The sequence below is a fragment of the Spermophilus citellus genome (genome assembly GCF_964194105.1).
Source record: "Spermophilus citellus genome assembly, chromosome: 6".
Taxonomy (NCBI): domain Eukaryota; kingdom Metazoa; phylum Chordata; class Mammalia; order Rodentia; family Sciuridae; genus Spermophilus; species Spermophilus citellus.
In genome coordinates, this window is record NC_138187.1 from 68,041,675 (window position 1) to 68,068,947 (window position 27,273).

General features: G+C 34.0%; 1 protein-coding gene across 1 annotated transcript in view; it reads left to right on the forward strand.

The window, feature by feature from the left end:
- LOC308651248 (coiled-coil domain-containing protein 7-like) overlaps window positions 1-22,433 on the forward strand; it is a gene marked incomplete at its 3' end in the record, with an annotated part of 163,719 nt that extends 141,286 nt beyond the window's left edge. Inside the window, exons 21-22 of the mRNA XM_081298187.1 lie at window positions 1,637-1,741; window positions 22,303-22,433. Of these exons, the coding sequence (XP_081154313.1) occupies window positions 1,637-1,741; window positions 22,303-22,433 (236 nt within the window). The remainder of the gene's footprint in view (window positions 1-1,636; window positions 1,742-22,302) is intronic.
- Window positions 22,434-27,273: the final 4,840 nt, after the last annotated feature.

Sequence of the window (27,273 nt, forward strand, 5' to 3'; positions counted from 1 at the left end):
TTGTGATGTATGGGGTCTTGCTGATTTCTGAGATGTCCTCAAGGCATCTTTAATATTATAAGGGCACAAAGCTCTGGGTTGCTCTTTAATGATCTTAACTTCTTCAGCACCACACCTTCTGTGGTCACAGTTTTGCACACAATTTTCTGATCAAACTTCAAGTTTTCAGATCTTTTTACTCTGATTTTTGCTCCCTATTCTTAATAAATCTGACTAAAAGCAGGCAGCCATACCAATTCCATTGCCTGAATGTTGTACTGCCTTAAAATTCCCTCCACAAGATTAGTTAGTCCATCACAGAAATTCAGCCTCACAGAAAGTCCAAGAGTATGGACAAAAAGTAGTCAAGCTCTTTGTCAGAATGTAATATGTATGATCTCTATTCCAGTTCCCAGTAGATTCCTCATTTCCATCTGAAACTTCATGAGCACAGTCTTTGCTGGTTTCATTCCTACCAGCACTCTGATCATCTGGACTTCTACCAGAATTGCTCATTGTTTCACCTACATCATTTTAAGGCTTCTCTAGCCTGTATCTCCAAACTTTTCCAAATCCCTCGCACAAACTAGTTCCAAAGTCTCCTGAACCATACAGTCATATATAGTTACAGTAATATTCCACTTGTGGTTCCTATTTTCTTTGTTAGCTTTTGGTTGCAGTTTGTGTCCAAACTGCCTATCAAGAACAACTTTAAAGGAGAAAATATTTATTTTGGATCATGATATCATAGGTTGCAGTTCATGGTAGGCTGGCTCCATTGCTTTGGGTACAATGTAAGACAGAAGTAGAGGGGAACCTGCAAAGCTATTTACCTTATGACCACCATTAGGAAGGAGAGGGAGGGAGGAAGGGAAAGGGGGAAAGAGAGAGAGGGAGAAAAAAGGAATCAAGAACAAGATGTAATCTGCAGGCATGTCCCTATGGATCACAGCCTTCAACTAGGTCACACCTTCCACAGTCTCTGGTGCCTTCCAGTGTTCAATCAACTGTCAGTGGATTAATCAACTAATGTGGTCAAGCTTTGTGATCCAGTCACTTTCTCAAGGCCCACCTCTGAAAACTACTGCATTGGGGACCAAGCATTTGACACATGAACCTTTGAGGGACAATCCAGATCCAAACCATAGTATACTATATGTATTTATATACATACTTATATGTATACAAACACATGCATCATTATATACCATAATTGATATTATGCCATAGTTTGTGATATACATATCAGTTACTCAGCAAATTTATAATATTCGAAAATTTCACTGATCTTGAATATTTTGCAATTACAAATAATGTTATAATGAATAATCTGGTACATACACATTTTCATTTGTTGGTCTGTGAACAGGTATTAACCTAAAATATAAATATCCTAAAAAAATTATGTACTAATGTAAAACATTTGATGTTTAGGTGTATTTACAAAGTGACAATACATCTTCAACACATTGAAAATGTTCTAACAGTTTTTATACCAGATCTAGTATCATAGTAATTTATTTACAGCTTTATAAAATGAAAGACAGTATTGCTACCCTTTAGTATAAATTTGAAATCTGGAGATTATAGAACTAAATTTCTATTGAATTAAAGGACTAAATTTCTACTGAAGGACTAAATGTCTCTCTTAACATAGCTCATGAAGAAGTACCACATGAAAACGAAATGAAAGATCAAGATTCAGTGCCCAAAACCCAAGTGCAATCAAAGAAGCAAAAAACTTCCAGAGAAGAACTTAATAGTAAGTTACTGATTATAGCTATTTTTATATTATTGTAAACTAAATTCATTAGAATAACTTTTTTCTTTGGTTCATAAATATGTATTTGAGTATATACTAAAATATCTTTTTCTTTTTATGGGGCGGGGTACCTGGGATTGAACTCAGAGGCACTTGACCTCTAAGCCATATCCCAAGCCCTATTTTGTATTTTATTTAGAGACAGGTCTCACTGAGTTGGTTAGCCCCTTGCTTTTGCTGAGGCTGGCTTTGAACTCATAATCCTCTTGCCTCAGCCTTCCAAGCTGCTTGGATTATAGGCATGCACCACAATGCCTGGCTTCACAAAAATATCTTAACTGCAGCATATTTCATCAGAGGGTGGGACTAAATGCCACTGTGTGTTCATATGGAAAAACACATTTAATCAGTAATACATTTATTAGTAAGGGCCATAACAAAATTTGTAGTGGCCTGAAAGGATCCACTCAAATTTGTGAATGGACAAAGGTAGAATGAGGCCCTAGAGTAATAATTAGAAAAAATTATCACTTTCTTCCTCATCCTTGTGATAAAAATTGTGAGGATCATGGTGACTTGTTTACTTGTATCCAAAAATGCATGTTTACTGGTATCCAGGAAATGCAATTTCCTTCTGCCTCCACATTGAACTTTGAACTTGGTGTTGGTTCTTAGTTGCCTGGGGAACTTCGCCTAACCCCTAGTTATGTTCACTTATGAATATTGAGAGGTCTGAATAAAATAGGTTCTGTATGAAGGACCTCACAAGGTGCTACTTCAAGATTACTTCAATCATCAAGGAGGCAAACCACTCAAGTCTCAAGATCCATTGACAGAGTGGTGGGGATAACATTTGTAGTTAACTATAGTGGCCTTCAAATGTAGATCTCAGTGACTACTGGGACCCTGATGGCTCATTATTCGATCTTCAGTCTTTGGTGGAGAATCAATCAGTCTAATTGTTTTGTTTGGTAACCAGTCCCATGGTTCTCTTTCATAAGGTCATTGCCTGCACTGCCCAGAAGAGGACACAATTACCATTTTTATATCACCTCATTGGTCATTGTTTGCTATCTGGGATGTCACCTGGGCACCCCAAATTTATCAAAGATCTGGATTGTGTCATTGATTGAATGATATGACCTTAAGAGGAGCTTGGTTGAGCTTGATGACCAGCAGGATTGAAACAAATGAACTTAAAAATCTGTGTCTGTGGCTGGGGTTGTGGCTCAGCGGTAGAGCACTCTCCTAGCATGTGCAAGGCCCTGGGTTCAATCTTCAGCACCACATAAAAATAAATAACTAAAATAAAGGTGTTGTGTCCAACTGCAACTAAAATATATATATATATATATATATATATATATATATATATATATATATATATATATAATGCATCACAGCACCATAAAGCACTCTTGGAGAGTTCTAATAGATTGTTTTCATAAGATTCTCAGTGTTCAGGGGAATCATTCATCCTTTCCCTATTCCAGGACTCACTAGCTGAGCTCCTGAGATGTGTCAAATTAGAAAAACTGTTGTTTTCTCTGAGGTAATATTACCAGTAATCAAGCCAGAGAGCCTGCCTGAATCCTGGCTGGCTGGACTCGGCTGCTTGCTATAAGAAATGAGCAAATATGAGCAAATAAAAAATGAATTTTATGCAGTTAGATCAAATTGGGGAGAAGCAACAAAATTGAAACCGGGAAGACAAGGCTTTACTGCTCATCATTGCACTATAACTTTGGAGACAAGTAGACAAGGAAAATGGGATTATTCAAAGCTAGCTTTGAGGAAGATAAAGGAGAACTTTCTGTCTCAAATCTCCATCTTCAGGGATTCAGGGGCTCAGAAAATTTTATAAGAAAAGAGGTACAATGGGATAAAAGGCAGGAAACATGCATATATAGATTTAGCTAGGCTGTGCTTAGCCAGAGAATATGTTGATTTTAATTCCTTGGTGTCTGTCCCCAGCATGGAGGAAGTAAAAGTAGTTTTCGTGAAGTTGCTTTTAATTTCAAAGAGGGTCTATTTCAATAAGACTTTGGGTTTCTTTCTCAATCATACCCTGAATTTCACTTGGATATTAGGTCCCTGATCTAGTGGTGTTGCTGCATGTAGCTCAACAGAGCAATAGTCCTTTTGTCAATCTGTAATACTTGTGTCTGGGTAGGGATGCTAGCAGTACTGGCCTCTCAGCTGAACCAAAGAATCCTGTCTGTTTCTCCTTCATAGTAGATTCCTAGCGCTTTCATAACAAAATGCTATGAACTGAGTGGTTTAAACAATGGAAAGTCATTGTCTCAGAATTCTTGAGGATAGATCTCAAGGAAAGTATCAGAAGAGTTATTTCCTTCTGAGAGATTGTTAATGAGAATCTGTTAAGAGCTTCTGTTTTAGTTTCTGGTAGTTTGCCATAGTATTTGGTGTTCCTTGCCTTGTAGTTCTAGAACCTCAATCTCTGCTTGATCCTCTCAAGACATTCTCTTAGTGTACATGTCTCTAATCCCCAAAGCTGGTTTTTGTAAAGATATTATTCATATTGGATTAAGGCCTACTCTAATGATTTCATTTTAACTTGAATATTTTTTAAAGAGCCTATTTTCAAATAAAATCATATTCTGAGGCACTAGAGTTTATAAATTCTGTATATTCACAGTGGGGTGCAAGAGGTGGAAGACATTTCAACCCCAAACTATTTTTCAACCCCCAAATATTTTTTCATCCTTCCTATATGTAAAATACATCCAACCCATCCAACATCCCCCAAAGTTCAGCTATAATTTTAAAATCTCATCTAAAAATCATTAACTTTAAGTTCCAAAACTTATTACCTAAATCATTAAAGTAATTATGTGTGAGCCTTGGGATTATGATTCGACCTGAGGAAAAAAATGTGTTCCACCAATGAACCTGTAAAACTGTACATCACGATTTCTTCTCCTAAAACAGGCATAGGACACATATTCCCATTCCAAAAAGGAAGGAAAAACAGGGGATCACAAGTCTCAAGCAAACCAGGATTGGGCAGGGCAAGTTTCTTTAGATTTTTAAGTCTTGAGATTAATGCTAATTGGCTTGATGCCTGTCCTCTTATGGCCCTGCCTGCCCCCTTGGGTCTAGGTAGTGACCTGCATCAGAACAGGCAAAAGCCAGTCAGTTCTCTGGCCTGTCTCCTGGGCCTTTGGTGGCAACAAATGCCTCACTGGCATCTTAACTTAGGGTCATAATTATCTTTTCTGGAAGGGTAGCACAAGTTCACAACAGAGTAGCTCTATTGACCCATTTCTTAGAAGTCTGACAGCTCTTCTTTAATTCATCCAGTCTCTAGCTCCTTTAGTCCAAGCTGGCAGTCCTTCTGTTGTGTTGGTTGACTGGATCCAGTCTATATGTCTAGCCATACCCTTGATGTTCACTCTAGAACATATATTCTCTCTCTCTTTTTTTTAAAAACATGGATAGGTTGAGAACTTTGCAAATATTCATTTTGTTTCCTTTTTACTTTTTTTCTTTTTTTTTTTATTGGTTGTTCACAACATTACAAAGCTCTTGACAAATCATATTTCATACATTAGAATCAAGTGGGTTATGAACTCCCATTTTTACCCCAAATACAGATTGCAGAATCACATCGGTTACACATCACATTTTTACATACTGCCATATTAGTGACTGTTGTATTCTGCTACCTTTCCTATCCTCTACTATCCCCCCTCCCCTCCCATCTTCTCTCTCTACCCCATCTACTGTAATTCATTTTCCTTTTTACTTTTTATTCTTTCTTTAATTGATCCTCTTTAGTACTTGTTTTATCAGAAAGAAATAATCAGGCTGTGCCAGAAATATTTCAGTTGGAAATATCCTTTGCTAAATCTTAGAATTCATGACTTATAAGTTGCACTATTATGTAAGTTTTACTGTTTTTGAGTACTTTCTACCCAAGATAACATAATCAGTTCTCTGGCATTTTATAATAGAAATTGACTTTTTTTCAGTTTCCAATAAAATGTTCTTCATTTCCATCTGAGACTTGACTGGAAAATCCTTTATATTCATGTTTCTGTCACTGACAATATTTGCATAGCTCTAAGTCGAAAGATACTTTCCCTGCAGCTCTTCCCCTTTCTTTCTGAGGTTATATTCTGAAGTACTTAAGGTTAGGACTTCAACACATTTTGGGTGGAGGGCACATAATTCAACCCATAACTCTCTCATCGTGGTGTCAGGGATTATAATTTAAATTGTAATCACAGTTAATTTAAACCAATATCCAAGAGGCTCAAAAAATGCAACCTCCCATCTCCCCACGTCTTTTTGTCATAGCAACAAAAAAGCTGACCAAAATATCATTGTTGGAATAACCAGACCCAGAGATCTTTTCCAAATGGTCTAGGAAAAAGGTGCATGATTATCAGTTTTACATCAGTCTTCTGCTAGTTGGTTATTGCTATCTGTGTAGTAGTCACTTTTCCCAATCTTCATGATTTTTCAGTAAAGATTTGGATTGTGTTGCAGACTGATCAACATGGCCTCATGGGGAAGTTCAGTTGAGCTCGTTAACCAGTAGAAATAGCATGAACAAATACAATCATACAATCTCATTCATTCCTAAGAAACCACCAGAGTTGATCTCAAACTAACAAACTTGGAACTATCAGAAATGAGTATCTAAAATTTTTTTTAAAATAAAAATAATTTTTTAAAATGTACAAAAAGATTAAGAAATGAATATCTCAATGGTAATTAATTAATTATAAATCTTATAAATCACTTTTAATTACACTCCGAAGAACTTTGTTTTGGACTCATGAATATGCCTTCAACCATATACATCTTTTGGTAATCATTTGCACTATACTTTGGATCTTTATAGTTAGTTTGTTTCTTTTATGATTGCTACTGAGTTGCACATGTTAAATATTACACTTTCTGGATTTTCTTATATTTCTTCTTGTAGTTGGATAGGTTTTGCTTTATACCTTATAATGCTATATTATTTATGGGCATACAAACTCCAAATTCATATTCTTCAAGGATAGAATAGTACTAATAAAGGGAACCATCTCATCATTTTATAGTTTTTGTTTATTTTCCACAATAATTACCTTATCTGCTATTAGTGTTGCTCAACAAGATTTCTTCTGGTTTAGTATCTGCATGCTAAATTACTTCCATCTGTTACTTTAATTTCTCTCTGTTTTGATTATTTTGCTGTGTCTCTTGTAAAAAAATTGTAATTGTATGTACTTTTAAATTTCTTATGACATTTGTATTTATACTCATTTATAATTAAATTATTGATATTCTTAGATGTATTATTTTATTTTCTTGGCTCTTTCCACTTTTTTTCTGAAATGTTTTGTTCTTTTTTGCTCTATTTTTATCATTGTGTTTTTCTGTAATCATATTTGATGCCCCAAATATTAAAGATTTAAAATGTGAATTCAATAAGAAAACTAAAGAACAGTTTAAGCATAATAATGTTATAAATAGTGAATATATAATTTATAACATACATGAATTAAATATACTTTTGATACCTCTGTATCTAGAAAGTAACAGGTTGCTTTTATATGCATATGTAAAAAATGCATTCACATTATAGTTATATATATATATTTTTTTTTTCTTTTTTAATTTTTAGTTGTTGACGGACCTTTATTTATTTAATTTTTATGTGGTGCTGAGAATCGAACCCAGTGCCTTACACATACTAGGCAAGCACTCTACCACTGAGCCATAACCCCAGCCCCAATATATTTATTTGCTAGACAATTATTCATTTATATCACTAAAATATGAGATAAAATGTTGTTGGGTAATCAACATACATTATAAATCTAGACATTTCACTAAGGATATGGTTCTCTAGTATTTTCAAGAGCCTTTCTTGTATAGTCCAGACAAAGATAAGATAGCACGTGAAAATTTATTGCTTGAAACTGGAACTTCTAGAAAGAAAAAAAAATCCACAATAAATGTGATAAAATTATTAAATTACTTTGATAATAATTGTTACTAAATTAATTATACTAATCATTTAATTTAGTAGAATTTTGTTTATGGATGTATATATATACACACACACAGATATACAGATATATATTGTTTTAATTGTATCATTTAAATGTTCTATGTCTTGATGTCCTTGAATTTTGTTTGTTTTGCCAATTATATAGAGGTGTATTTTAAATTTCCCTACTACTATTGTGGATTTATTTATTTATTTTTATAGTTCTGTACATTTTCCTGGTACTATTCATAATTAGGTGCATACAAATATAAAAATAAGATAGTTATTTTGAACTCAACATGTTGTTTCTTTTTATGAAAAGGTGTACCATCTTAGTCTCCAGTAGGGTTTTTTTTGACTACAAGTATATTTTGACGTAACTGTGCAGTTATTTTGGTTAATATTATTATGTCATATCTCTTTTTTACCCATTTATTTTACAACTTCCCATACTCTTATAATTTAGTGATGTCTTATGAATAACTTGTAAGTAAATTGTTTATAAATTCAGTGTGACTATCTTTGTTCATTGCTAGAATACATAAGCCATTTATAATTATTGTACTTATTGATATATTTGGATTCAAATATTTTGGGAAGGTACTATCTTTCCTACCACATCTAAATTTTTTCTATCTTATTTCTTTCATTATTTTGGAATTTTAAAATCAATCACTCATATGATAAAATGTTTTAACATTCTTTAAAATGTGAATAACCTTAGTATAATAACCTAATTTCAACCTTCAAAGTGTTTGCATGAAGTTAGTAAGTTTTGGAATAACCTGGTCACAGTGTGAGGCACCCTGAGGTGCCATGAAACTGAAGAAAGGCCCAGAAACTTATGATTATACAAAGCACAATTCACTGGGGGATATCTTGATAGTATGTGGTCTTGGACAGCAATAAGACCCTTTGAATTCTCACAATTTGGGTCAGAAGGATATTTATTTATTTATTTATTCACTACATCTAAGCCAGAATGCACCTGGTTTATCTTAATATTTTTGCACTAGAATCCTGTTGTAGATAGTTTTGTCTACTTATAGTTTGCTGGGAACCTATACAGGAAAAACCAATTAGGGTTACTATGGGGCAATTATGGTCAAGTTGAATCCAGATACTCAGGAAAAGCACTTTTTACACTTTTATGGTCCCTTTAGAACATGCATTAAAGGTGAGATTTCCTTGTCATTTATTTCAGTTGTATTGGTTTGCCTAAATTGTTATAAAACTGACAAGAAAAATTTGACTAGTTCTTGGTATATATTAATAATCCAGAACCTTCACAATAAAGCTATATCACATTACATTGGATTAAATGTCTCTCTTCCGATAGTTCAGAAGAATTTTAATCTTAAAAGTCCATTTCCAATTAAGAAACTTAGTACTGCTAGAAAAGTGGGACTTGATAGAAGTAAAATTATGAAGGATATTGAATTATAATTTTTAATTAAATTTCTCAGTTTAGTTCATGAATATACATTTAATTATAATTATGAATTTTATAGGTAATATATATGCACATTAATATGTACACAAATATAACATGTATGTTTACATATGTGTGTTCTTATATACTCCAGTAGTTCAAGTCTATTATGTTGTTTATGTGCTCTTAACCTCATTGAAGTTCTCTTGTTTATTCTATCATTTATGAGAAAGGTATTTGAAATCTACTGTAATTACTTATTTCTCTGATATCTTTGTAGTATTGTCAACTGTTATGCTTCTAAATCTTTAGATTTTAAATTATCGTATTTTTGCTTCACTGAAACTAATTTTTTTAAAGATTGAGAGAGAGAGAGAGAGAGAGAGAGAATTTTTTAATATTTATTTTTTAGTTTTTGGCGGACACAACATCTTTGTTTGTACGTGGTGCTGAGGATCGAACCCGGGCCGCACGCATGCCAGGCGAGTGCGCTACTGCTTGAGCCACATCCCCAGCCCCACTGAAACTAATTTTTATGATGAATGTTTTGTAGTAACTTTTTGCTTTTACCCTATTTTATCAGATATTAACATAGCCTCTTTCTTCATGTAAGTATTTGCACAGCACACTTTTTTTTCCAAGATTTTACTTTCAATCTTTTGTATTCTTGTGACTTGGCTGAGTGTCTTTAAAATAAAATGTATTTTCAAATATAGTGTGATGATCTTTGTGTTTTAAATAGAGTATTTAATACATATATTTAAAGTTAAGTACTGATACTTAAGAGATTAATATGTTACATATAGTTTCTATTTTTCTCGTCTTATCTGTTTTTGAATAGCTTTTTAAATTTTATTTTTTAATATTTTATTTATAATTTCTTTTTCTTATACATATCAGCTTTAAGAATATTTAACTTCAAATGTGCATACCTTGTTAGACTGTTCTCTTGAAAAGTACTTCCATATTTCTATTATTCATATACTCAGTCTATAAGCCCTGTCTCAACAATGTAGTCTTTGATTATATTGTTTCAAAACATAAAAGGAAATATTTCAAGGTAATGGACATGTGTTTGAATTTCAGAGATATTTTCAATATTTCAAAATATGGTCTACATGATATTTCAAAGCATCTTTCTTATAACTCAGGAAGTAGAAGGAGGTATTAGATGAAAATTTCAACTGCATTCTCAAAAAGTCAACCTCAGAAGTTCCAGTGTACTAACTGACTCTAGGTAACAATAATCTACTACATATTTCAAAAAGGTAGAAGAAAAGATTTTGAATGCTTTCACCATGAAGAAATGAGAAATGTTTGAGGAGTTCGTTACATGTATTTGCTCTGAATTAAACATTATAAAATCTACACATGTATCAAAACGTACCATAAATATTTTAATATTTTTATGTGTCAGTTAAAAATAAATTTAGTAAAAAAAAAAAAAAAAGGCTGGCGGTGTAGCTTAGTGGTATACCACAGGCTTAGCAAGCAAAAGATTCTTGTTTCAATCCCTTGTATTCACCCTAACCCCAGAAAATGGAGAAAAAATCCAGTCTCAAAGTAAAAATCTTGGACCTATCAAAATAGAAATACATAATCTGCCTTAAATTCTTAGTTTTCATTTTCACCAAAGAATTAAAATGATTATGTGGATATTAAAATGTAATGTGAATATATTCATCCCATTATTGAATTACCAAAGAACATAATTTAACCAATTTGTGACCTTGTCTACATATAACATACCTGCTAGAAGCCCTAAAAAGGGAGCCTAGCTATGGCCATTTTGGGCCTGCCCCAACAAGTTTATGCTTGTTATATTTACCTGGGTAAACAGAGTTTGTCTCTATAAAAGTACACACATGTTCTCTAAAAATGCTTTTTTTTCCTTTAGCATTGATTTTGTGTGATATTAGTACAGCTATGTATGCTTTCGTGTAATAATAATCTTTCGTGTAACAAATAATTTTTCATAAACTGTAAATAGAGATTCATGGTATCTATATGCTTCTAAACCACAAGAAAAGCTTAACAATTTCTTCACCCATTGGTTATGTTCAAACCACTTAGCACTTGTTGGGTACTGCATAATTCTTTTTTTAAATATATATATATATTTTTTAGTTTTAGGTGGACACAATATCTTTATTTTATTTTTATGTAGTACTGATAATCTAACCCAGTGCCTCATGCATGCTAGGCGAGCGTGCTACCACTTGAGCCACATTCCCAGCCCCAGGTACTGCATTATTCTGATTGGGGATGTGGGTTTTTCACATAGATAGGTAAATACTAAGAAGCATGATTGCTGGATCACTTAGTTTTGATACATCATTTAGATATATTTATCATTGAGAAAAACTATCAAACACTCTTCATAATGGCTGTGGTATTTTGCATTCCCACCAGCAGGGACAGAGAGTTACAGTTGTTTCACATCCTTGCCAGTATTTGATGTTTTTAGTGCTCTAGATTTCAGCCATTCTAATAGGTCTGTAGTACAATCTCATTGTAAACTTATGTACAACTCCTTGATGACAAATATACTGAACATCTTATCATTTGCTTATTTGCCATCCACAGGTCTTATTTCATGAGGTACCTCTTCTGATCTTTAACACATGTTTTAATGGGGTTGTTTTCTTATTGTGTCATATTTTTCCCCAGCAATGTTTTCTATCTGCCTGTGGCTTGTATTTCATTCTTTGTACATTCATAGAGCAGATGGTTTTTTATTTTAATAAAGTATTTAATGAAGTAATGAAGTTTAGTGAAGTATAATCAATTTTCTTTCATGGATTGTACTTTTGGTGTTATAGCTAAAAAGCCATTACCAAATTTAAGGTCACCTGTACATCCTCCTATATTAATTTCTTGAAGTATTATAGGTTTGCATTGAACATTTATGTTTTTAATCTATTTTGAGTTAAATTTTATCAAAGTATAAAATGTGTGCCTAGATTCATTGTTTTTTTGTGTGGGTCTATTTGCTTCAGCATCATTTATTGAAAAAATACTCTCTTGCCTACTGAATTTCCCCTGCTTCTTGTCAAAAATCACTGAATGGATTTTCATAGGTCTTATTTTGTTTCATATGATTTATTTGTTCTTTCACTAATTGCACTGATTTCCATTACTACAACAAAATACCTGAGATAATCAACTTATATAAATAAAAAAGCTTTTATTTGGCTCAGACTTTTTAGTTCCAGTACATGATCAATTGGCCCCATTGTTTTGGGCCTATGGTGAGGTAGCATATCATGGTGAGAACACATGATAGAGCAAAACTACTAACTTTGTTACCAGGAAGCAAAAGCAAATGAGTATAGGGCAAGGGGCCCCACAGTACCCTTCAAAGGAAAGTCCCTCATGTCCTAAAGACCTTCCATTAGGTCCCACACTCTTTTTAAAGGTTCTAACACCTCACAATATTTCCACCCTGGGAATCAAGCCTTTTACCCCTTTGGGAGACATTCAAGACCCAAACCATAGCATGCCCACTGTCTTGGTCTCTGAAGGTTTATAGGAGGCTGTAAATATTAGTGTCTATTCTTGTAATTTATTTTCCTTAAATATTATATTGACTATTCTGGGGCTTTTTCCTTTCTGTATAAACTTCATAATCAGTTCATTGATATTTACAAAATTGCCTTGTGGATTACATTGGAAAAAGTTGGAAAGAACTAACATATTGGGGCTGGGGATGTGGCTCAAGCGGTAGCACGCTCGCCCGGCATGCGTGCAGCCCGGGTTCGATCCTCAGCACCACATACAAACAAAGATGTTGTGTCCGCCGAGAACTAAAAAATAAATATTAAAATTCTCAAAAAAAAAAAAAAAAAAAGAACTAACATATTAACAATACTGAATTTTCTGTTGATGCACAATAGAATATTTCTTCATTTTGATGTATTTAGATAATTTGATATATCTTGATTTTTTATCAGAATAATTTAGTTTTCTATATATTGTATATATCATTCATATTTTGTTATATTTAAACCTAATTATTTTTCAGATTTTTGTTATGAACATGATTTTTTTAATGATAGGTTCCAATTGTCCATTAGCATCTAAGAAAGAATTGGCTTTTACATATTAACCTTGTATCTGGGAACCTTGCTATGTCACTTGTAATTAGTTTTTTTTGATAGCATCTATCTTCTCATGATTAAGAGGTTAAAGTTGGGTTTTTCTTTTAGATGTTATTTATCAAGTTGAGAAAGTTTTCTGCTTATTTTTTACCATGTTTAGTTTTAGCATAAATGAGTTGTGTCAAATGGTATTTTTGCATTTTTGATGGAGTACATGGCAGGGGAAAGATGTTTTTTACCTCATGCCATCCAGGAAGCAAGAAAGAGAAGAGAAGGGAGCCAGGAATAAGATATACTCTTCCAGGGCATCCCCCACAATGACCTACTTCCTCCCCCAAAGGACCTTACCTCCTGCAATTTTTATAACCTCCCAATAACGCCATCGGCTATGGACACTTCAATGAGTCAATCTTTTTCTGAGGTCAGAACCTTCATGATCCAATCACTTTCCAAAAGCCCTACCTTTGAACATTGTATATTGGGGACCATGCCTTCAACATAGGAATCATTCTAGATCCAAACCATCATAACATCTCTGATGTCAGCTTATCCCCATTTTCCCCCTCTTGTGGGAGAGTGCTGTCACTCACTTCACTTATGTATGAGTGATTATAACTGAATATATGCTTAGTATTATTATTTATTAATACTCAACAATTGATTTGATTACTTAAGTGTAAGAAACATGAAATATTTCTATCCTTTATTTTCTGATTCCCTTCTTCTCTATGATGGCCATGATTTCTGTTCTTTATCATATTTATTTTTTTTGTCTTGTGCCCACCATTCTTGGCATCCATCTGTAGGCTTTATCTCCTATGCTCAAGAGGTCCAGGTTGCTTTGCCATGTAGGTACTAAAATATCTATAGGAAGAATGCTGGGCATCTTAAGTGACCATAAATATATTCACAGTTACAGGTGATTGTCATTTCCACTCAAAGTAATGTAAGATATTGAGCATCATGGAAACACTGACTGGCTCATTTGACATGAAGATATACCCCTGGCTTAGGACACATAGTAAAATGAAAGCAGGTTATTGAAGAGTCCTCCAGACAATAGTGGGGGAGTAATCCATTCAAGCAGATGGGCAAATCTCAACATAGGAATACAGAAAACACAAGAAACAAGTAAAAAAAAAAGATGCTTTGAAAAGTATATAACCCTGCAACAATTGAATCTATAGATTTTGAAGTGGATAAAATCTAAGAGGATTTAAAGTTAAAATGATCCAAGAGTTAAAGGAAGATATAAGGAATGAGCAGAAAGAGAAAATACAGGAGATGAAAGATCATTTTAATAAACAAATGTGCCTCTGAAAAGATTCAAATAGATATTCTGGAAATGAAAGACTCAATAAGTCAGATTAAAAATTCAGTTGAAAGTATCACCAATAGATCACATCATACAGAAGACAGATTTTTTTTCAGGCTTCAAAGACAAAGTATATTATCTTGAAAATGCAGTCAACAATAAAGACAATAAGAGAACCGTAATCACAATAATCAGTAAATTTGGTGTAATCCCCAGAGACCAAATCTGTGAATCACTGGTATTGTACAGAGTTCCAAGATACAAACTAAGGGCATGGATAACATTTCAGTGAGATAATATCATAAAAATGTCTGATATTATTGGTATCAGACTTGAGAATGAGATGGACATTCAAATACAGGAGGCATTCCAAGTCCCAAATAGATGAGTTTCAAAAAGAACTTCTTCCTGACGCATTATAATTAAAGTGGCTAATATACAGTACAATCACAAAATTTTAAAAGTTTCAAGAGAAAAACAGAAGGTTATCCACCTGATTTCTTGGCACAGACTGAAGGCTGGGAGAGTATGGAATATATCATTCTAAGTCCTAAAAGAAAATAACTGCCAGCCAATATTTCTCTAGCCAGTAAAACTTTCATTCAGAGTTGAAGAAGAAATAAAAATCTAAGATAAGCATAAACTAATGGAATCCATGACTATTAATATAGCACTACAGAAAGTATTTACAGAATACTACACATAAGAAATTAAAAACAAACATCACATCCAGTGAATGGACAAACCTCATTAGAAGGGTAACTAAACAAATTGGAATTTAGAACCAAAGTAAACATCAGAAAAAATTAAAATGGCAGGTAATAATAAGCATCTCTATAATAACAATCAATTTAAATGGTCTCAACTCTTCAATTAAAAGACAGACTAGGAGAATGGATAAAAACAAGCCCCAACTGTATGTTTTTTGCAAGATGCTAATTGTATAGGCAAAACTGTCCACAGGATAGTTAAAGCTTGGAAAAAGATATTCCATGAAAATAGAGACTAAACACAAGGAGCAGTTGCTAACCTCAGAACTAGGAAAAAAAGTACTAAAATTGTTATGGAAAAATAAAGAAGCAGAATAGCCAAATCTGTCCTGAGCATTAAGTCAATGGTGGAGGCATCACATTTTCTGACTTCAAGTTATATTACAGAGCTATAGCAACAAAAGCTACAAGTATTGACATAAGAGCAGACATCTATATTCTGGTATACAGATATCAGTGAATAAATTAAAAGATACAGAGAGAAACTCACACAGATATAGTCAATTGAACCTTCACATAGGTGCCAAAAATATATGTTGGAGAAGAGACAGCCTTTCAAACAAATAGTGCTTGGAAAAACAAGTATCCATATGTAGAAGAATCAAACTAGATCCTTATTTCCCATCCTACACAAAAGCAGCTCAGAATGGATTAAAGACCTAGGAATCAGACCAGAAATTTTGTAACTGCTAGAAGAAAATCAATGCTCCATTGTATAGATGCTGGAAGTGACTTCCTCAATAAAAAGGAAGCTTTATTTTCTAAAGCTTAGAAAATAAAACCAAGAAGTAATAAATGGTGCAGCATCAAGTTAAAATGCTTCTGCACAATACCAAAGGAAATTAATAGTGATTGTGAGAGAAGAAATAAAAGGCTGTGGCCTTTAGGGGATGCATTTTTTTCTTTCTTCCTTTCTTTTTTTCTCTCTCTCCTTCCTGGTTCCATGTGCTCAGCTGCTTTCATCTGCCACACACTTCCACCATGATGTTCTGCCTTACCTCGGGTCCCCAAAGGATGAAGTCAGCCATCTATGGACTAAGGCCTCTAGAAACGTGATCCCTTAGATAAACTTTTACTCCTTGTTCTTGTCAGGTCTTTTGGTCACTACATTTTAAAAAGAAAAAAATGACTAATACAGAAATTGGTACCAGGAGTGGGGCTGTTGCTGTGAATATCCTGACCATGTGATTCAAAAGTTTTTGGGAGCATTTTTGAATTTGTGGGAGGAATTTCTGGAGCTGGAAAAGCTCTAGAATGTGGACCTCAATGGGTGATTCTGGGAGATCAGAAGACAAAAATGCCAGTAGGACTGCACACAGTGAAGATAGGGCTCATGAAGTTTTAGAGGGAATGGGAGACTCTATTGGAAATTGAACTAGAGGCCATTCATGTCATATTCTAGATAAGAAGTTGTCTACATTTTGCTCCTGTCCTGAGACTTTCTGTGAGGATTAATTTAATTAATTTAATCTCCTGTCCTGAGACTTTCTGTGAGGATATCTTAATCTGACATAAAAAACTCTAGGCAGTATAGCATTTGAGCAGTGTCATGGATTTTGTTGGCAGCCTTTTAAGTTTATTATGACAATCAGGAGCAGAAAGGTTTGAAAAACTTGGGAAGAAAACTGTGAGTAAAACAGAAGCTAAGGAATATGTGTAAAGACATTACAAAATGCTAAAGATGTTGCCCAGAGATAATATGAAAGATGGCTTGAGGGCATCTCAAGGATTGGCAAAACCACACTAATTTCAGGCTGAAGGAAGTAAAAGTAAAAATTATTTTGAGAAGAGACAAGTGGGGCATCCTCCTTGCACAAGGGGACCTAGGAAGTTGGTTCAACATGCCCTCAGACATTCAGAAGCTGATACAGCCACGGTCCCTAGAAGCTTTTCTAGTACTTGAGATTGTAGCAGACCTTGGTGGCAACCACATGGTGCTAGTTCTGCAGGATTTCAGGATGCTGGAGTTAGGATGTCATGGAGGCTTTCACTGAGATTTCAAAGAAAGGCTAGGAGGCCAGGCAAAGTGCTGTAGGGTCAGAGTGCTTACAGGCTGCCCTTGATAGGGTGAGGCATGGAGATGTGAGGAAGAAGGTGAAGTTGCAGTGGATATCACTAAGATTAAGAAATATCAGTATCATGGAACTTCTGCCCTTGAAAGCTATAAGAATTGAGCATAGACAATCCAAGAGAGAGGCTATGTGGGCTGCAACCAGCAAAGCTATAGGGGTGGGGCTATACAGGTCCTCTGGAGAGAACATCATGATGTCATGTGCCTGAGATGCTGCCCAGCTGGATTTTGGTCACACTTTGGTCCCATCCCTTCTTTCTATGCCCTTATTCCTCTCTTTTGGGATGGAAATGTTTACTCTGTACCTTTATATATTGGATACATGTAACTTGCTTCTGAGTTTTACAAGGGCTTATGCTGAGAGTTTGCCTTGAATCTCAGAGGAGACTTTGGATTTTGACTTTTGGGCAAAAAGTCAAAAGTTTTAATCTGTTAAAACTATAAGGACTCATAAAAATTGACTATATGTATTTTGCATTGTAAAGTGGACATGAGGGACTGGGGATATAGCTCAGTTGGTAGAGTGCTTGCCTCGCGTGTACAAACTCTAGCACCACACACAAAAAAGTGGGATCTTTTGGGACCCAGGAGCAGAATATTATGATTTAGATTAGGTGTCCCCCATGAGCTCATGTGTGAGAGAATTCAAAAAGTTTAGAGGTAAAATGATTGGTTATAAAGGTTTAACTTGATCAGTGCACTAATCCCCTAATAGGGATTAATTTGGTGGAAACTATAGGCAGGCAGGGTGTGGCTGGAGGAGGTAGGTCCCTGAGGGTGTGCCTTTAGGCTCTATAATATGTCCATGTTGAGCAGAGCACACTCTCTGCTTCCTGGTGCCATACCCTGAGCTTTTCTACCATGATGTTCTGCCTCTCCTCTGAAACCATGAGCCCCCAAATAAACTCTTCCTCCTCTAATTGTTTTTTCCATGATTAAAACAGTTCTTAAACATTTTTATTATAAAATATACAAAAATTGGACTGGGGATGTTGCTTAGTTGGTAGAGTGTTTGCCTCACATGCACAAAGCCCTTGGTTTGATCCCCAGCACCACCAAAAAAAAAATCTATGTAAGATATTTATAAATTATAACAAAAATTTTATAATTAACACTAGGATAACCCTTGCTAGGTCAAGAAATAGAGTAATACTAATACAAAAATCTCACAACTTTTTCCCTCCGCACTGTGGTAACTACTATATTGATTTTAAAGTAATACTTTCCTTGTTTTTCTTTATTAAAGTCAAGTCAGATATAGTTACCTCTATTTTGAACTACAAAAATGGCAAGTTCAACCTGATAGTTATATCATTTTAGTATGTTTTTTAAAAATCAACACAGTTTTCTTTTTATTAAGAGTTTTTTAGTTGTGCATAGTAGTTGGGTTCATCTCAACAAACTCCAAATAGATGCATAGAAATCAATTTCAGTTCAAGATGCCCTCTTTCACTCTCCCATGCTCCCTCCCCTCTCCAACTCTCTTTACTAGACTTCCATTTGCTTGTCTGTTAATTTATATTTATTGGTTCATTATGCTATTCTTTTCTTCTCTCCCACTTTATTTTTACACTAGCTTCTGCATATGAGAGAAAACATTTGACCTTGAGTTTCTGAGTTTGGCTTATTTTACTTGCATGATATTCTCTAGATCTATCCATTATTGGCAAATACCATAACAAGTCATTATTCTTTATGAATGAGTAATATTCTATTGTGTATATATACCAAAATCTCTTTATCCATTAATTGGTTGATGGCCATCTTGGTTGTTTCCATAGCTTGGCTATTGTGAATTGGGCTATTATAAACATTGATGTGACTGTGTCATTACATTATGTTGACTTTAAGTCCTTTGGATATATGCTGAGGAGTGGGATAACTGGGTGAAATGGTTCCATTCCAAGTCTTTTGGGGAATCTCCATACTGCTTTCCAGAGAAGTTGTACCAAATTTCAGCCCAACCAATGAATCTTTTTCGCCACATCCTCACCATCATTTTTTGTTACTTTTATTCTTGATAATTGCCATTCTGACTGAAGTGAGATGAAGTCTAAGTGTAGTTTTAATTTACGTTTCTCTAATTGCTAGAGATGTTGAACTTTTTTTCATATATTTGTTGATCATTTGTATTTCTTTTGAGAAGGGTTTGTTCGGTTCCACTGATCATTTATTGATTGGTGTGTATGTGTGTGTGTGTGTGTGTGTGTGTGTGTGTGTGTGTGTGTGTTAAGCTTTTTGAGTCTGTTGTATATTCTGGAAATTAATGCCCTATCTGAGGTGCAGGTCTCAAAAATTTTCTCCCATTTTGTAGGATCACTCTTCATGCTTTTGATGTTTATTTTGTAGTAAAGAAGCTTTTTAGTTTGATGACATCTCGTTTGTCGGTTTTTAAAAAATTTCATTTCTTGTGCTTTAGGAGTCTTGTTAAGAAAGTGAGTTCCTATGCCAATATGTTGATGTGTTGGGTCTACATTGTCTTCTCGTATGTGCAGGGTTTCTGGTCTAATTCTTAGGTCTTCGATCTGCTTATAGTTGATATTTGTGCAGAGTGAGAGATAGGGGCTAACTCTCATTTTATTACTTATGTATTTGTTGAAGAGGCTATCTTTTCTCCAGTGTGTGTATGTGTGGGGGGGGTTGTTTTTGTTTGTTTTGGTGTCTTTTCCTTGTATGAGTTAATTGTATTTACGTGGGTTTGCCTTTATATCTTCTATTCTGTTCCATTTTTATTCTTGCCTATTTTGGTGCCCATAAAATGCAGTTTTTGTTACTATAGCACTGTAATATAATTTAAGATCTGATTGTGATAATTCCTGCTTCATATTTCTCACTAAAATTGCTTTACTTATTCTGGGCCTCTTATTTTTCCAGATGAATTTCATGACAGTTTTTTCTAATTCTATGAAGAACATCATTGGCATTTTAATGAAAATTGCATTGAATATGTATAGTACTTTTGGTAATATGGTTATTTTGACAATATTTATTCTGCCTATCCAGGAACATGGGAGGTCTCTCTATCTTCTTAAGGTTTTCACCAGTTTCTTTCTTCAGTGTTCTGTAGTTTTCATTATAGAGATCTCTTACTTCTCTTGTTAGATTGATTCCTAAGCATTTGGGTTTGTTTGTTTGTTTGTTTTTTTCTTGAGGCTTTTCCTAATTTATCCTTCAGCTGATTTATCATTGGAATATAGGAGTGTAATTGATTTATGGGTGTTGATTTTGTACCCTGCTACTTTGCTGAATTCATTTATAAGTCCTAGAAGTTTACTGATGGCCTCCCATTGTTGGGTCTACTAAGATAATTTGAGCTCTTCTTTTTCTATTCATATCCCTTTAATTTCTTTATTTTGCCTAATTGTTCTGACTAGTATTTCAAAGAGTATGTTGAATAGAAGTCATGAAACAAGGCATCCTTGTCTTGTTCCTGTTTGTGGAGAGGTTCAATTTTTTTCCATTTAGAATGATGTTGGCCTTTGTTTTGTCATATATAACTTTTACAATGTTGAGATATGTTCCTTCCATGTTCCTATTTTTTTCCAATGTTCTAAAAATGAGTGGATGATATATTTTGTCTAATACTTTTTCAGCATCTGTTGAGATAATCATGTGATTCTTGGCTTTAAGTCTATTTTGTGATGTATCACTTTTTACTAATGCATATTAATTAGAATTACTGGCTTTACTGTAGCCATATACATGCATATAATTTACTTTGATCCCTTTTCTTCCCCCATTGTCCTCCTTCCCATCTTCTTCTTTGACCCCTAACCACCTTCCTCTTCTCTAATAATCTCCCTAAGCTTCACTTTTCAGCACATATAGCAATGAGAAAAAGTTGGTGTTATGGTTTGGACATTTCATGTGCCCCCCAAAGCTCATATTTTGAAACCATGGTTCCCAATATATCCAAGTTCACAGGAAGAGCTCTTAGGCAATGATTAGATAATGGAGTTGTAACCTCATAAGTGGATTAATGTTTGAAAGGACTGCTGAGTGGTAATTGTAGGCAGGTAGGGAATGCCTGGAGGAAGTAGGTTAAACTGTGTATGCCACTGCACTTTATCTTGTCCCTCACTCCTCTCCTACCCTCTTTTCTTCCTGGCTTCCATGAGATGAGAAGCATTGTTCTGCCATGCCCTTCTGCTGTGATGTTCTAACTCACCTCAGGCCCAAAGTAATGGAGTTGGCTAACCATGAACTAAACCACTGAAACCATTAAGATGAAAATAAATTTTCCTCCTCTAATTTTTTATGTCAGATATTTTGGTTATGAAATGCTACTAACAATTGGAAGTGAATCTGGAGGGCAAAATAAAGCATACTTTCTCAGTCTACCTCTTTCCCCCTCAGCATCCTTCCCTTTTTTCTTTATCCAGACGTTGAAAATGTATCTCCAACTCAAGGAAAACTTAGGTTCCATTAGAATCCGTATAATTTCAGAATAATATATATTTACTCTTACTCCCCTCTGTAACCTAAAATATTGCTTATCACCAGTGTTCTTTATATATAATACTAGAGGATAAAGGAGGAGTGATAGGATAAGGAATAATGAATTAGGACTTTTTAACCTAAATTGGTCTCAGGCCACTATCCTTGATCTCCTGTATTTGTTATTATATAAATATTTTGTCCTGAATTTTTTGAGTTGCACAAAGGAGAGGGATGCCAATATGTGTTTAGTTCATTGACTTTTTCAGGCATGTGAATTTTGTTATAATTTGTGAGAGTTTGAGTGATGGTATTCAATTTAATATTAAATTTTTCATCCTAAAAAATGGCCATTGTGTTTCAACATGTTTTTAGAGTAGATGAATGCTTCACTTTACCATATTTCAAACATTTGTTTTATAGATCAGGAATTAATTCCAATGTGTGCTGAAAGTCCTTTGCCAAGAGACTCAAAATCAAAAGATCATCCTCAAAGTAAGAAACGCAAAATTGCCCAAGAGGAAACACTTGGTATGTACAATATCAGCACATAATTTTAAGTCATATAAACATTTAAACAAAAAAAATTGGAAAGTGATTACAAATGTATATCAAGCTAACTAGTTTTGATTTTTATACCTAATAAAATAATAATAGCAAATATTTATTATTTATTAAATGGTTTTTATAAAATAAATAAGTAATCACAAAGAAAGGCTGGGAGTGAAATAGTATTGTTATCATCACCTAAAAGATGAGGAGAGTGAGACATGAGGTAATTTGTCTAAATTCACATAAATAGAGATGAATTTCAAACTCAGATAACCTGGTTCTTTACTCTGCTATTGTCACCCCCAGGAAACTAGAATCTTGGAAGATACTAAAATCTTGGAAGAATCTAATTAGATTTGAATTTTAAATGGTAAAACAATTTCCTCTTCCCTTTCATACAATTCCTTCCTGTACTCTCTTTCTTTTACTACCATCTCTCTGTTACTACCAGAATTTCTTGTAGTTAATCTTTTAACATGTAATTGTTCTTAACAATCACAAAGAAGACAGTATGTTCCTCAAGTTCAGATCTTAAGTAACAAAAAAGATGATAAACTGATGAAAAGAAAGGCTGTTTATGTGTTTTCTTGTTACTTTTGTATGTTTCATTTTTGTATAGCTATATATCAGTTCTTGATTTTTAAAGCATGAAACAAATAGGGCTTTCTTAACATGTTACATTGCAAATTAAAATATACAATTAAAGTTGAAATCAAGATAAAATTGCTATTGTTGCTAAATGAAACAATCTTCTAAAATATCTAATCAGTGTAATATGAAAAGAAAAATAACCTGTATTATAAATATTAGAAGTATTGATACTACATTTTTATTGCTTTTAGATTATTAGACTTGTACCATTAAAAAGTGAAAGTCAAATATTCAATATTCATATGAGTGTTAAGCAAAGTGGCAAACACAAATTTGCTAAAGGAAAACAACAATCTTCCTGTATATACTAGTGTTAATAAAATAATTGATAATTACCACCACAAAATGTGTTGGCTTTCATCTGGTGGAAACAAAAGACAAAAAAAAAAAAAGTTGCCCAAACAGAGAGGTATTTCCTTCAACAGAAAAAGAAATAGCATATTTATTGTTGATCAAATACATTTATATTACTAATAAAAGGAATTGAATTAAAATATAATTTGCTGTTCATAATGTAACAAAGGTAGGGTGTGAGAAAATAAATTTCAGTGTTACAGGTAGACACATACTACATAATGATTAAATAATTTGGGATAGCTATATGAAAATATTTATATTAGGTATAATACCTGAACCCAATTTTATTAAAAATCTGGGTATAGGAATTAGTGACTGAAAATATATGTATTCTTAAAATAATATACATTATTTTAAATTTCTCTTTAAACTTTTAAATCAAATAACTATATCATAACTCTGACAAATATATGTTCATATAAGTAATATTAACAGAAGATTATCATATTCCTACTTTATTATATTTCTTCTTTCTAATACCACTTTATTAGAAGTAGATAATTATCATTCCTATTAAAATTATGTAAATTATTATATTATAATTAATTTTAATAGGAATGGCTTTTGGTGCATCACTAGATATCAAGGTATTAGTTGTTGGAGTGAGGTAGAAGTGGGAGTAAATGTGTGTTTCAGTATATCATGTTTCTGATTTTTCAAAGAGTTTTATCAGAAGTAGATGTGAAATTTATCAAATTAACAGCTTGCCTTTATTGAGATAATTTTCCCTTCTTACTTGGTGTAATTATATATTGATATTTTCCTAACTTTCAGATTAAGATTTTATTCTTATTAAGATAAGAAAATAATAGATAATTTTCAATCATGTCTCTGTTAAATTTGCTAAAAGCTTTTTAAAAATTTATTTGTAGAACAAGATATGGATGAAAGTTTTGAATATGAAGATCTAGAGTCATATTCAGAATATAAGAATCAAAAGAAAATACATAGAGCTCTCCAGTCTCAAAAATTGAAAAGTATGTATGATATTGATGAATGTATTTTAAAACAATAGTCCAAATATTTAATGATTTAAAAAGTGTTCTACACATAGGTCAGTTGTTTATGGATTTACAGTTGATTTTTTCCTTAGGCTGAATATTTTAGTACATAATTTACCAAAAACTTGGAGTATGGTGGAACTAGCAAACGCTCTAATGCTATTAACACTACCTGTTAATTGTCATAGTCTCTAATATTCTAATTATTATATTGCATTTTAAAAATTTATTTGACCAAAGAGCACTGTCTTTTTCTTTTTCTGTTAATAGTATTTCATTGAATACTACCTTAGGAAATACTTTTTCTAGAATTTTATAGAACTATTACAATTATTTTTAAATATATTTTTAAATATATATTTTAATTAATTTTTAAATTCTTTGTTAAATATTATCTACTAAAATATATTAGCTATAATCTAGATAAATTTATTCTTGATTTTTTGGTCTAATTTTGTATGCTTGGAATATTTGCACTCATGTTACTAGCACAGACAGGGGGGATGTTACTAGCACAGGCACAGATACAAAGGGAAAGAAAAAAAGGCAAAGATGAAAAAATGGCCTTGGAAAGAGCAGCAGAAGAGAAATCAGATTGAACTTAGATAATACAGGAGTTCAATAGTGGGCTGGCACATAAGAAGTACTCGCTTTTCTTTTTCTGAATGGAGAGCTATGGTGAGAAGCCACGTTGTGAAGGTCATGCCTAAGCTTAAAATTTTGAGACAAATTCCTGCATTTTTATCTCATCTAATGATAGTAGTAAATATTGTAATTTCAAATACTATTGATTAAACCATCTATATAGATACCATGAAATTGCTCCAAGTACAAGTCTGCTAAGATCTACTATTGATGGAAGACAGAAGAGTAGGGTGTACACACTTTCCCCTATACACCAAGATTCTTCCAGATGCGTGCCCATACGCACGTGTGCGCGCGCGCGCGCTCTCTCTCTCTCTCTCTCTCTCTCTCTCTCTCTCTCTCTCTCTCTCGCCGCAGTTTTGGCTGGGCACAGAATCACGAGCCACTCAAGCAGGAACAAAACTTTATTTTGAAAAAGCCGCCAATACTCTGTAGGCGCCGGCAAGCCAAACCCGGTCCTCCCACGCGGGCGTCTGCCGGAACCCCGCGTCTCCCGGAACCCGGGGTCCCCCGGACCTCCCCCGGAATTTCCTCCTACTATCCTTCCCCAACCAATGGGAACTCTCCATGAGTCCCATAACATGAGTCCGGTAGCAGGCCAAGGTGAACAGCGGGAGTCCAATTTCCATATGAATGTAAATCTTAACATAATCATATCTCAGTGGCTAGCTGCCGTCACTTTACAACCAAAGGTGCCATACATCGTATATTTGCTTGTGGCTCCTAGCACTCTCTCTCTCACACACACACACACACACACACAACACACCTGTTGTGTGGACTGGGGAGGGTTCTACCCACATGGCTGAGGATATTCCAGCACCATCCTTTCTGGGCAAGCAGGAGGCTCTGTAGCACCTGGGCCCACCATGGAGCAACCTAGGCCTCCTTGGCAGCTCCAGAAAAAGATTGGGTGAAGACTAGATTAATCTCAGGAACACTGTGCTTCTCCCCACTAGCACACAAAGCAGCAGGCCACATAAGGGAGAAATCTGGATGCTGGAGAGCAAACACAAAGGGTACATCACCTCTGTGCCAACAGAGAGCACACCAACACTCAGGCTATTATAGAGCTCACAAAACCACATAGGTGCATGCCATAGTTGGGCAGGGTGAGGACTGTGTAGATAGGCTCCAGAGTCTGAATTCCAGTGTTTTAAAGCGGAATGCTAATCTAGATGTACACACGCAAGACTCTTATCTCAGGACAGTGCCAGTGGATTCAGTTGCTCCCTTCATATCCAGAGACAGAGAATATAGCACTAAGGCTTGAACATTTATTGCTCCCCCAATTCCTAAGTGATTCCAAATCAGAAGTACCTGAAAGAAGGATCTCCAACAAAAAACCTTGGCAATGTTTTTAATATTAGTTTTTTGTTTTGCTGGCACTGTCTTTTGTGTTGGTTTGTTTTGATTTCCATCAATTATTATTGAATAGTTTTATGCAATTCTGTGTGGGTTTTTAAAATTCATTAATTTTATTTATTTTCTCTACCTTTTTCTTAATTCTCATTTTTATATCCTCCGTTTAATTTTGTCTTTCTCTTCTCATTTTGCTTCTCCTGCATCTTTAAAATACTTTTTAAATTCATTATATTTATCATTTTTCTTCTTTCTAATTTGTATACTCTACCCTTTTCGTTTTTCAATTTCTCTTCTTCTGTCTCTCTTCCCTTCCTACCACCTTTTGTCTTCTTTTTGTTTTTTTCCCTTTTTTGTGTTCTATATAATATAATGTTAATTTTACATTCTTTGTTTTTCAGTTGTAGATAGACAGAATACCTTTATATATTTTTAATTTAAATTAAAACCCTATTTTTACATTCTTTATTGACTAATTTTCAGCCCATACGGTATTATTATTCCCCTTTTCTTTGGTTAGTGGAGTTGTAGATATTATTTATGTGTTAGTTTATAGTTTGCTACCTCTGTTACTGGTGGTTATCCTCTCCTCTCAAAAAGGTGTTGGGATTTAAACACAGTACTTTGAACACATCTAATGGGTGCTTTAGTAAGATGTTTTCTCTGTATGATGTGCCTATACCAGGGAAAAAATGAGAAAGCAACTCACTAAAAAAAAAAAAAACTCATAATAATGGAAGAGATATCTATCCCAGCAGATGTACAAATCTCAATAGAGAGGAAATGACAAGACAATGTAATAAGACACTTTCAAAATTAAAAACTC